This window comes from Mauremys mutica, chromosome 11 (assembly GCF_020497125.1).
Source record: "Mauremys mutica isolate MM-2020 ecotype Southern chromosome 11, ASM2049712v1, whole genome shotgun sequence".
NCBI classification, from domain to species: Eukaryota; Metazoa; Chordata; order Testudines; family Geoemydidae; genus Mauremys; species Mauremys mutica.
Window position 1 is genome coordinate 83,149,641 of NC_059082.1, and position 12,331 is coordinate 83,161,971.

Genomic DNA, 12,331 nt, shown 5'->3' on the forward strand with positions numbered 1-12,331 from the left:
GCCAGAGCCCTCATCCCCCCACACCCTAATCCTCTGCCCCAGCCCTGAGCGCCCCCACATCATGAACCCCTCATCCCCCCGCACCCTAATCCTCTGCCCCAGCCCTGAGCGCTTCCCTTCCCCCCCCCCCCCGCCCAGCCCCGCCCCGGCGGGTCCCGCTTCCCTCCCCCGGCCCGGCCCGGCCCGGCCCCGGCGGGTCCCGCTTTCCCCCCCCCCCCTTCCCCGAGCGCGTCTCCGGCGGTCCCGCTCAGAGCCGCGTGGTGAGGGGGCGGGGCTGGGAGCTCCACGCCGAGCGCAGCGCTCAGCCCAGAGCTCCCAGCCCCGCCCCCTCCCCACGCGGCTCTGAGCGGGGCGGGGCTCAGGCGCTCGGACGGAGACTCGGCGCTCTATGCGCCGAGGCTCCAGGAGAGGGGTGGAGGCGGGAGCCTCCGCTTTTCTCTTGGGGGCCCCTGCGGAGCTCCCCTGGGGAGCTCCGCGGGCCGCAGGGAAGAGCTCCGCGGGCCGCATGCGGCCCGCGGGCCGCATGTTTGAGACCCCTGGCCTACTCTATTTAAAAGAACTCTGAGCTTTGGCTTTCAAGCGGTGCAGTAACGATAAGAACTCGAATTCTAGTGTCATTAAGCTCCGGAGACGATAAAAGCAGAAGACCAGTTGGTCCTACTTGCTGGTCTTCTTCGGCCCAGTTCAGACTCTTTCCCGTCCTGCAGTACGTGGTGTTGTGGCTTGGCCACTTTACTTCTAAAATCCCAACGCACTTGGTTTTCCCTGCACTTCCCTTGGGGAGCCCATTTTACAGCCTGCTACATCTTGCTGGCACAGATGTTCCCTGATGCTCAGCCTCAATTTTCTCCCATTTATTTTCTGGTCATGCACTCGTTGAGGCCCCTCTGAACCCATTCCTGTCTGGCCTGGGGCCTGAGCCTATACACCCTGACGTGAGAATGCTTGTTGGGATTACTCGTGGGAGTGAGGGTTTGTAGAATCAGCCTTTGGTGCAACCTCTCCTTGTCCCTTCTGAGTCATTGTTGAGCCAAGCTAGGCATGGGAATGTGGGTCTGGAAGGGACCTCGAGAGGCCATCTAATCCAGCCCCCTGTGCAGGGCAGGACCAAGTAACCTAGACCATCCCTGACAAGTGTTTATCCAGCCTGTTTTTAAAAACCTCTAGTGATGGGGATTCCACAACCTCCCTTGGAAGCCTAGACCAGTGCTTAGCTACCTTGAGACTTTAAAAGGTTTTAATTCTGTCTAACCTAAATCTCCTTTGCTGCAGATTAAGACCGTTAGTACTTGCCGGGCCTCCAGTGGCCATGGAGAACAATCGATCACTCTTTATAACAGCCCTTAACAGATTTGAAGACCATTATCAGGTCCTCCCGCAGTCGTCTTTTCTCAAAACCAAACATGCCCAGTTATTTTAATCTTTCCTCATAGCTCAGGTTTTCTAAACATTTTAGCATTTTTGTTGCTCTCTTCTGGACTCTTTCCAATTTGACCACATCTTTCCTAAATAGTGGTGCCCAGAACTGGACACAGGACACAGCTGGGGTCTCACCAGTGCGAAGTAGACCAGGACAATTACCTCCCATGGCTTACATATGACACTCCTGTTAATACATCCCAGAATGATATTAGCCTTTTTCGCAGCTGCATCACGTAGTTGACTCATGCAATTTGTGACCCACTATAACCCCCAGATCCTCTTCCACAGAACTACTGCCTAACCAGTTATTCCCCATTTTGTAGTTGTGCAGTTGATTTTTTCCTTCCTAAATGTAGTACTTTGCATCCGACGAAGTGGGTATTCACCCACGAAAGCTCATGCTCCAAAACGTCTGTTAGTCTATAAGGTGCCACAGGATTCTTTGCTGCTTTTACTTTGCACTTGTCTTTATTAAATTTTATCTTGTTAATTTCAAACCAGTTCTCTGATTTGTAACACTCATTTTGAATTCTAAACCTGTTATCCAAAGTGCTTGCAACCCCTCCCAGCTTGGTATCCTCTGCAGATTTTATGAGCATACTCTCCACTTCATTATCCAAGTCATTGCTGAAAATGTTGACCAGTGCCGGAGCCAGGACAGAGCCCTGGGAGAACACCCTAGATATGGCCTTGCAGGCTGACAGCCAACCATTGGGAACAGCTCTTTGAGTACCTGCTTTCAACGCATTGTGCACCCACCTTAGAGTCATTTCACCTAGAGCAGCGTTCCCTAGTTTGCATGCAAACACTTTCAGTCGTTCCTCCATCAGTCCATCCCTCCTGCTCCCTGCAGGGTTTTGTTGCTCCTCTCCAAACTCTTTCCAGTTTGTCAGTATCGCTCTTGTGCACGACAGGCTGTTCATTCCCCCTCCCCCTTGCTGGACTGAAGAGTTTTCTCCATTGTTGCTTTAAGGCTGACTTGGAAACACTAAGGACCATGCTGTTGGTTAATATTCCAGTGGCAACATCCCCTGCAAAGCCAATCCCAAAGAGCCCTGCAGCCAGAGCGACCTCCTTGATTGGTGCATGCAAAGCCCAGTTCGCTCTCCCCTCCCAAACAGGAAGCAACAAAGCCAGGCTGTTCTTGAATTGAATTGGAGGAAGTCTCCACACTTACGCAAAGCAATTTGGCAGAAGTTAGATAGCAGGGAAACAACAAGTGCTACTGCAGAGCTTATAGGAACGGCAGAGCCTGGGAGCTGTCTCGGGGGCAGATTTACTAAGCGTTCTGCGAAGGGTTCATTCTTAGCTCCTGCACTGCAGGGACGCGCAGTAAGTAACTGCACAAATGAACCGTGGCCTTTGAATGTACTGGGCCTGACTGAGGGGGAGTGAGGTGACCCATATTGTGCTGGCGATGAGATACCTACGGCCTCAGTCCTGGTTTACACTTGGCTAGGCCAAGCAGCCTGGCGTGCAAGATTTGGCAGGGCATGTGGGCCCCTGGAGCCGCTAAGTTGCACGGAGGAGGATGGGAGTTGGAAGCTCCATGGGAGGGGGGGGGTTACTTGTAATAACTGGGTTGTTTTTTGTCTTTACTTCGGAAGCCTCCGATCAGTACCCCACGCCGTTCCGACTCCGCCATCTCCGTTCGCTCGTTACACTCCGAGTCCAACATGTCCTTGCGCTCGACGTTCTCGCTCCACGAGGAAGAGGAGGAACCAGTAGGTATTTTGATGTCTTCTTTAGAAACAAAACGAGGACATTCAGTGTCAAAACAGCTTCTTTGTGTAACCTGCAGTGTGTGCATGTGGCCTTCAAATGGAAGAGCCCTTGTTTGGAGGGAATGTTGTCTAGTGGGTTGGTCAGGAAACTGGCAGGCAGGACTCCTGGGTTCCAGTCCCAGCTCTGCCACTGACTTGCTCTGTCACCTTGGACAAGTCACCTCATCTTGCTGTGCCTTAGTTTCCCCATTCGTAAAATGGGGGTGATGATAATCCTGACTGGAGAGCTGTGAGGTTTCACAGATTAGCATCTGTGAAGTGTGTGGAGATCCTAGCTGTGATGAAGGGTGCTACAGAGAGGAAAGGGCTATGTTCTCATTCTCTCTGCGGGTGGCAGTGCCCGTGTAGGTCATCCCTGGCTTAGGCCCCCATCTGCAGTTAGCTCTATGCAGAGTCCCATTGATTTCACTGCAGCTTCGCTACCTGTTTGGAGTTAGTACGCGATTGGGGCCTTACTCTTAGAAGTGTTAACAAGAGCTGAGCTTGTGTCACAGAGACTGCATCCAGACTTAAACGTCCCCCAGGCCAGGCCACGTCTGGTTCATGGGTTGGGCAAATGTGTGAGTGACTCATCCTTACCACAATCCATGGGGTGTTCGGGCTGAGTTTCACTCTTAGAGCGATTCTTAAGTGACTGATCTGAAATGTTAATCAATACTTACCCCTTGGTCTGCTTTGAGCTCAGAGGGTGTACTCCAGATAGCCAGGGAATACTGCTTCTGAGCCCTGAACTTCCCGTCTAACTGGAAAACTAAAGCAGAGCTCCCGGCCCATAGTGACAGAAGCCAAGTCCCATGGATTGCATGAGGCAGAGAAATCTTTCCTTTAGGACATCTCAGCTACACAGGGGGATGTAGATATTGTTTCTAAATCACTTTCGAATGTCAGGCTTCAGATCAATAATTCAGAGGCCTTTTTACCCAGAAGGTTTAAGCTGTCACTCACTGCTTCAGTATGGCCATGATTCGGCAAGGTACTCCCGCCGAGCTGAGCAGTCCCTAAGGACTCAGCCAGCCTCCTAAGCTAGGGGCCAGATTCTCTGCTGGGCTAAACTGGCACAGCTCCACGGACTTCAGTTGAAACTAGCTGACCCCATTAGGGTCCTGATCTTGCCGTATGCCGAGTACCCCCGGTTCCCAGTGAACGGAGTGGTGGGTGAGGGCCCCTGGCTGTTTCTAGGCTCAGCCCCTAGAAGCTGGCCTATCGAAATTAAATTTCAGCTGGAGATAAGGAAAGTTGAGTCCTGGCAGCCCTGGCAGTTGGTTAGGAAGTTTTGTTCTTTTGTCTCCTTGGTAGCCTTGGGCTGCATTGGTGGTGGTTGGCATCACAGCTGCAGACCATCTACACTACAGAGTTAGGTCAACACAAGGCAGTTTACGTCGACCGAACTTCAGAAGTGTCTACACTGAAACGTTGCTCCCACTGATGTAACCGCCGCACTATGCCGACTTAATAACTCCACCTCCCCGAGCGGCGCAGAGTCGTTGTCAATGCGGTGTCAGTGTAGACACTGCAGTACTTACATCCACTGTTACTGGTTTTCAGGAGTCACCTCATAATGCCCCACTCTGACAGTACAATGGATGCAAGCTCTTCTGGGGAAAGCCGTGCACCACCAACACAAGGACACCCAGGAGCAATGTAACTACTGCGGCATCTGTATGCCAGCCTAAGTTAGGTTGACATAATAATTTTGTAGTGTGGCCTCAAAACTCTTCACTGTACAAGCTGCTTCCTTACACTCTGCTCCCTGCAGTGTGGAAAGGGGGTTGCACTGGAATTGTAGAGAAGCTCCTGACTTCACCCTTGGTCTTTCTTTGTATTCAGGAGCCCTTGGTGTTTGCCGAACAGCCATCAGTGAAACTCTGCTGCCAGTTGTGTTGTAGTGTGTTTAAAGATCCAGTCATCACAACCTGTGGGGTAAGGAAGTTCTCTTTCCACATCACTACCGTGGGCTTTGTGAATTAACAGTGTGGCTACCAGCTATGCCGCCTCGACTGGTGACCATTAGATCTTGCAAGCCAAGCTGCCTCTGTGCTTAGATGAGAGGAGACCTGCCAGGAAAACCCAGGGTGCTCCATGAAAGATGTTGATGATTAGTAGGTGGCTTTGTCACCTGAGAGTCTATTTTGAACCAGTGCCCCAGTGAGGTGGTAGGGGGCGCTGTGCTGCCAGCCGTGCTAGCTGTCAAATGAGATTAAAGATGGTTAAAGATCCCATGACACTTTCTGTATTGCATGTTCCAATCTTATTTCAGTTGGGTTTGTAACCCTTCACTTCCAGTCTTGAAGAGCTTTGCTGTGCAGCGTTTCTGCATTCTGCTGTGTTCCACCCCAGAGGTGGCTGCATTTTAGTGGTGGATAGACTGTTCCCTATCTACCAAGTGTGGCGTGAGGCTTAATTTAGTTAATGCTTTTAAAAGTCTCTAAGACCCTTAGATGAAAGGAACAGTGGAAGGGCAAAGTATTATTAATTACTTTTATATACTCCATTTTATTAGTATTTTAATAGTACCTGTATAATATTCCTGCTTCTGTGCCACCTGCAGAAGGAATAGGTCTTTATGGTAGTGTTGGGTGTATAATTCTCGAATGCTTGTAAAGTGCTGTGGGATCCTCGGTTGGATCTATAACTGGAGAAGCACAAGGCAGGATGATTATTGAGGTAAGGGTGCTATCTCTCATTAGTTGAAGCTTGTTCCTTTTCAGGCAGCCAGAAAGCCTGCCTCTCTGTACACAATATCCGTGCGACTGTTCCAGCCAGAAACCTTTCATGTAGACTCTGAGATTTACTGGTTAATATGGAAAATAACCCTCTGCAGCAGGAAACCAACTGGTTTCATTTGCAGCTCTTGTTTGGCAGCTCTGGAGGGAGCACGCAGCTGTGTGAGGCAGGAAAGGGAGGCCACAGCAGAGTTGCAGATAATGTATTGCTGTAATAATAACATTGCAATTCTCAAGTGACGATGCCAAGTTGTGGCCTTGTCGCAGACTCCGGAGAACCTACTGAGTCAGATTAGAATCCTGTGAAACGCTGCAGTGTTCATCTTGCTCTTTTTCTGTCTCTGAGCTTTGGCCTGAGAGTGAGTGTGACGGGTTGAATCACAGAAACCCCCTTGGGAGCTGCCAACTGATGTGCCAAGACTACTCCTGCCCCTGCTTTCCTGCCCTGGCAGCCTGGGATGTCAGTGCCCTGCCTGGTTTGAGCCAGACCCGCCAGCCTGCTGCAAACCCAGACCCAGGGTCTGAACCACGTCCCCAACAGCTGGAGGCGTAACTGAAAGCAACGTACAGACGTGTTCCTGCCTTTAACACTCAGATGTCCAACTCCCAGTGGGGTTCAAACCCCAAATAAATCCGTTTTACCCTGTGTAAAGCTTATACAGGGTAAACACATAAATTGTTCACCCTCTGTAACACTGATAGAGAGGGATGCACAGCTGTTCCCCCCCCATCCCCCCATATTAATACACACTCTGGGTTAATTAATAAGTAAAAAGTGATTTTATTAAATGCAGAACGTAGGATTTAAATGGTTCCAAGTAATAGCAGACAGAACAAAGTGAATTACCAAGTGAAATAAAATCAAACACGCAAATCTAAGCCTAATACAGTAATACAACTAAATACAGGTAAAATCTCACCTTGAGAGATGTTTCAATAAGTCTCTTTCACAGACTGGACACCTTCCTACAGGGGCAGCTCCAGGCCCCAGCACGCCAAGCACGTGCTTGGGGCGGCACGCCGCGGGGGGCGCTCTGCCGGTCACTGGGAGGGCGGCAGGCGGCTCCGGTGGACCTCCCACAGGCTTCGGAGGAGCCGTGGGACCAGTGGACCCTCCATAGGCACGCCTGCGGGAGTTCCACTGGAGCCGCGGGACCAGCGGACCCTCCATAGGCACGCCTGCGGGAGTTCCACCGGAGCCGCGGGACCAGCGGACCCTCCACAGGCACGCCTGCGGGAGTTCCACCGGAGCCGCGGGACCAGCGGACCCTCCATAGGCATGCCTGCGGGAGTTCCACCGGAGCCGCGGGACCAGCGGACCCTCCACAGGCACGCCTGCGGGAGTTCCACCGGAGCCGCGGGACCAGCGGACCCTCCATAGGCACGCCTGCGGGAGTTCCACCGGAGCCGCGGGACCAGCGGACCCTCCATAGGCACGCCTGCGGGAGTTCCACCGGAGCCGCGGGACCAGCGGACCCTCCATAGGCGTGCCTGCGGGAGTTCCACCGGAGCCGCGGGACCAGCGGACCCTCCACAGGCACGCCTGCGGGAGTTCCACCGGAGCCGCGGGACCAGTGGACCCTCCATAGGCACGCCTGCGGGAGTTCCACCGGAGCCGCGGGACCAGTGGACCCTCCATAAGCACGCCTGTGGGAGTTCCACCGGAGCCGCGGGACCAGCGGACCCTCCATAGGCACGCCTGCGGGAGTTCCACCGGAGCCGCGGGACCAGCGGACCCTCCACAGGCACGCCTGCGGGAGTTCCACCGGAGCCGCGGGACCAGCGGACCCTCCATAGGCACGCCTGCGGGAGTTCCACCGGAGCCGCGGGACCAGCGGACCCTCCATAGGCACGCCTGCGGGAGTTCCACCGGAGCCGCGGGACCAGCGGACCCTCCACAGGCACGCCTGCGGGAGTTCCACCGGAGCCGCGGGACCAGCGACCGGCAGAGCGCCCCCCGCGGCTTGGGGCGGCAAAATGTCTAGAGCCGCCCCTGCCTTCCTAGTCTGGGCACAATCCTTTCCCCTGGTACAGTCCTTGTTCCAGCTCTGGTGGTAGCTAGGGGATGTCTCATGATGGCTGCCCCTTTGTTCTGTTCCACCCCTTTATCTCTCTTTTGCATAAGGCGGGAATCCTTTGTCCCTCTCTGGGTTCCCACCCCCCCTTCTCAATGGAAAAGCACCAGGTGACAGACGGATTCCAGTTCAGGTGACATGATCACATGTCACTGCAAGACTTCACTACCCACTTGCCAGCACACGTGTAGACTTACAGACAGTTGTAGACACAGGGAGACTTACAGACAATTGTCCTGGTTAATGGGAGTCATCAAGATTCCAAACCACCATTAATTGCCCACACTTCGCATAATTACAGTAGGCCCTCAGAGTTTTATTTCATATTTCTAGTTTCAGATACAAGAGTGGTACATTTATAGAAATAGGCTGATCACACTCAGTAGATTATAAGCTTTGTAATGATACCTTACAAGAGACCTTTTGCATGAAGCATATTCCGGTGACATTATATTAACTCATTAGCATATTTTCATAGTGAGTCGGTTGCTTTAGTTACTACAGGTTTCTGTTGCACGAGGAGAAAGGTAGACGCTGTGGCTTTTAACATGGCTGGTTACAAGCCACCTTTCCATTCTTCTACCTGCACAGCTGTGCTTGGGACAGCCCTAAAGCTCTCCGGGTGGGGGGGATGTATGTGGACAATTTGCCAAGTAGCACAGTCCAAGGGGGAAAAGGCTAAACTGTATTTTTCACCTTTGGATGCTTCTTTCATAAATTGTTACTTGTGTCATTTCTGTTTTGTAATGGGGGTGGCTGGCAGGGAAACCTGGGTTGGTCTTTGTAGGTCGAGAAATCAGCCCAGAGGATTCAGAGAGGTGCAGAGCAAGTCCCACTGGATTCACTGCAGGTGCTCAGAGCCCCTGGTGTGTTTTTTTGGCTGCTTGAACTAGATATGTCTCTTTTCACACAGCTTCATTTCTCATGGTATGTGTCTGAGTGGTCACAGGGGTATGTTACAGTACCGAACAGGGAGCGTATCTGCTGTGGCCCACAATCCACGGGGCTCTGGCCTCTGACAGCCTGACCCCCTCCTCCTTCCCTCCCCCCCACCCCGACCCCGGAATTATTTGTCTGATCGTGGGGAGTCTGACAGTGCTATTCCTCTTTGCCTCCACAGCACACGTTTTGCAGAAGATGTGCCTTAACATCTGGTAAGTACAGAACCATCCTTGTGCAATGCTCACCGCTCCCCACGCGTCTCTGGGCTGGTCAGCCTAGCAATCTGTTCCTCTCTCCCTCCTGGAGAAACTGCAGTGCATCAATCTGAAAGTCTGCTAGGGTCTAGAATGGACCCCCCAGGCCCACCCCATGTGACCTGTTGTGCCCCAGGCTTCTGGTAGTGCCTCAGATCAAGGCCCATAGCTGTGAGCATTCTTGATCGGATCTCTGCTGCCTTGGCATCCCCACTGAGCTCCCACACCCCATTGCAGCATGTCCTGGATCCAGTGCAGGCTGGAGTGGATTCCCTAGGAGCAAAGTGTTCCAAAGTCCTGGTCAGGAATATGGAGTGGATAATCTGCAGGACAGTAAATGACCCAAGCACCAGCAGTGCCGGACTAGTGCTCCCAGCCCCTCTGCTGGGGATAAGTGACATGAGTTTTGACATGAGTCCTTTCCTCCTATTGTTGTGTGCAGTGTTGTAGCCGTGTTGGTCCCAGGCTATTAGAGAAGCAGGGTGGGGAAGGTCATGTCTTTTACTGGACCAACTCCTGTGGCTCGAAAGCTTGTCTCTCACCAGCAGAAGTTGGTCCAATAAGAGGTATTACTGCAGCCAACTTGTGTCTCCTTTCCTCCTGGCATCCTGTTCATGCCAGCTCTTCTAGCCGCTGATTTCCAGCCAACCCAAAAGTTCAGCAACACGTCGCCTCTTTTCTTCACTGAACTCCAGTTCAGAAAGCCAGGAGAGGCTCTCTGAGATGGAGTAGCCAGCACCTCTCTCACTTGCACGCCATGCTGTTAAACCATCTCTCTCTTTGCTTGGCACATGAACCCGAAGGGCACTGTTCAGCCCAAGGCCCAGCCATGCTGATTGCTGGCCTTCCCCCTCTTCCAGGGGTTGAGTAAACAGCAGCTCATTCTGCCTACAGATGTTTGGCTTTCGAGTGAGAAGGCTCCCCCCATTGTCCTTGTTTGCTCCTTCCCACCCCAGGGCACTGCAGCAGGAGGTTTCCTAGGTGTGATTTGGGCTCTTTGCTCTGGGGTCAGAGCAGTGTGTGGAAAGGCGTCTGTTCCCTTTTCATCAGAGCTGGGTGGGGGGCAGATGTTTGTATTCTGTGCACACAGAGAGAGAAAAGAAACCTCCCCTCTGCCCGCTGAGACAGCAGAGAGGTGGCTGGGGCTGAGGTGGGAAAGATGCCTAGCACAAAGCAGTCGGGTTCAAGGCTCTGTTGGCTCAGTGACTTTGGAAAGCCCCCCCACCCCACCCCACCCCGCCCCAAATAACTGGGATTTGTGCTCTGGAGTCATGAGGCTCTTTGCAGATCTCTCCCTCGAGCCCTGCGTGTGCCCGGGGTTAGCGGTGATCACAGCCAGCCGTGCCCTAGGCTGTGTGACAACTTAAGCAAACGGCACTGGTGCAAATGGCTACGCTCGAGGCTTCCCCTGTGTACATTACAGGCTTGCACTGATGCAGCTGGTCCAGGAGCTGGCTCTGAGGGCTGCAGTCGGCTAACTCCCAGCATAGATGAGGCCTTAGAGAAAAGAACCTGCACAAACCCCACTGAAAACAGGCCCTCCGGGGCCCAGCTGCCCTCTCTGCGCTTGGAGTGTCTTAACGAACACCTCTCTCTCCCCTCCCTCCCTCCCTCTCAGAGAAGTGCCCAGTGGACAACGCCAAACTGACTGTGGTTGTTAACAATATTGCCGTGGCCGAGCAGATAGGGGAGCTGTTCATTCACTGTAAATATGGCTGCCGGCCCGCCGCCAGCAGCAAGCCCGCTGCCTTCGAGGTGGACCCCCACGGATGCCCCTTTACCATTAAACTGAGCGCCCGGAAGTAAGTGCTTGTGAGCAGGGGATGAGCTCTCCGGGGCGGGGCCGCTAGTGCCCGTTTATTGCTCTGCGTTTACAACGTTACATGGCTCCTTGCAACAGTTCTGCTCCCGCGGTCCTGTCCAGCCCTGTGCTGCTGGGAACTGGGTGGGTGCAGGAGGGGACGCCCTCTCCTGTCTTAGTGAGCCGCTAGGGGTGCTGTGTTGCAGTAGCACGTCCCTGCACCGGAGTGTTGTACTGCTGAATGTGATGCCTTTCAGCTGAGCTCTAAATCTGAGGCTCTGGCCACCTGTGACAAGGACCACAGGCTCTCCAAGAGATGGGGCATTAAATCCACTCTCCTACCTCCATCCCCTGCTGAAAAATTCCCATCCTGCCTCCCTAATCCGTCCCCTGCCCCCTGCAGCATTTCATCTGCTTCATGTCCTCAGCTGTTGATCAGCTGCCATTTCATCTGTCTGTGGAAGGACTGACGCAATTGGAGAAGTTGGTGCTGTCCACATGTATGTGGCCTGTGTATCCTCCAGCAATTGCAGCCATAACATTACTGCAAACCTGGTTAAATGGCGGTTCGAAGATAGCTTCCAGCATCAGAACAAGAGAGGGGGAAGGTTTTGATTAGCTGGAGTTCTCGTAAGGGCTGCTTTGCTCCACGCCCTGTCACGCCACGTGGTTTCCCATCCTCTCTGCCTGTCAGTGACTTTCTCTCCTTTGTGCCTTTCCCTGTGTGCACAGAGATCACGAAAGCAGCTGTGATTACAGACCAGTTCGCTGTCCCAATAACCCCAGCTGCCCACCTCTCTTGAAAATGAACCTGGAGGCGCATCTCAAAGAGTGCGAACACATCAAGTGCCCTCATTCCAAATACGGGTAAGCAGTGGGCTCCAGGGACTGGCACCGGGAGAGCTGGCTGGGCCCTGCACTGCTAGGGGTGGTTGGACTCCATTTCTGGGCTGTATTTCAGACACCGGGTTCTTCAGCTGTGCCGGGCAGGGCCCTGAGACTGAATCTGGTGCTCGGTGTCACTCTCCGGGGCCAAGAAGTTCTGCAGAAGCGAGCACGTTGAGCTCCCCCTGAGGAGAGCTATCAGGTGTGACCACTGCTGGCCCTTCGGGAGTGTCCTGAGGAGACTTCGACGGGAGAGCCTGCTAGAGAGAGTGGCAGGATCTGTCCAGGGCAGGACTGATAAAGGATTAGGGAAGTGCAGCTGGGGCCGCTGCTCTCTGTGCTGGAATCCCTGACTGGGAAACGCCCTGCCTGCAGGACACGAGGCCTGAGGGCACTGGCATGGCCAGGACCCAGGGCCAGAGGTGGAGGCTGGAAGGTGGCTGTT

At 53.5% G+C, this 12,331-nt stretch overlaps 1 protein-coding gene across 4 annotated transcripts in view; it reads left to right on the forward strand.

The window, feature by feature from the left end:
- Positions 1-12,331, forward strand: part of TRAF7 (TNF receptor associated factor 7) — a 45,162-nt gene that overhangs the window by 21,698 nt on the left and 11,133 nt on the right. For 3 of the 4 annotated variants that reach the window (XM_044979335.1, XM_044979337.1, XM_044979336.1), the window contains exons 5-9: positions 3,030-3,146; positions 5,034-5,126; positions 9,125-9,158; positions 10,819-11,002; positions 11,734-11,868. In XM_044979335.1, the coding sequence (XP_044835270.1) occupies positions 3,030-3,146; positions 5,034-5,126; positions 9,125-9,158; positions 10,819-11,002; positions 11,734-11,868 (563 nt within the window). Of the gene's footprint in view, positions 1-1,839; positions 2,755-3,029; positions 3,147-5,033; positions 5,127-9,124; positions 9,159-10,818; positions 11,003-11,733; positions 11,869-12,331 lie in introns of those variants that run through there. The other variant, XM_044979334.1, reaches the window with a different exon arrangement.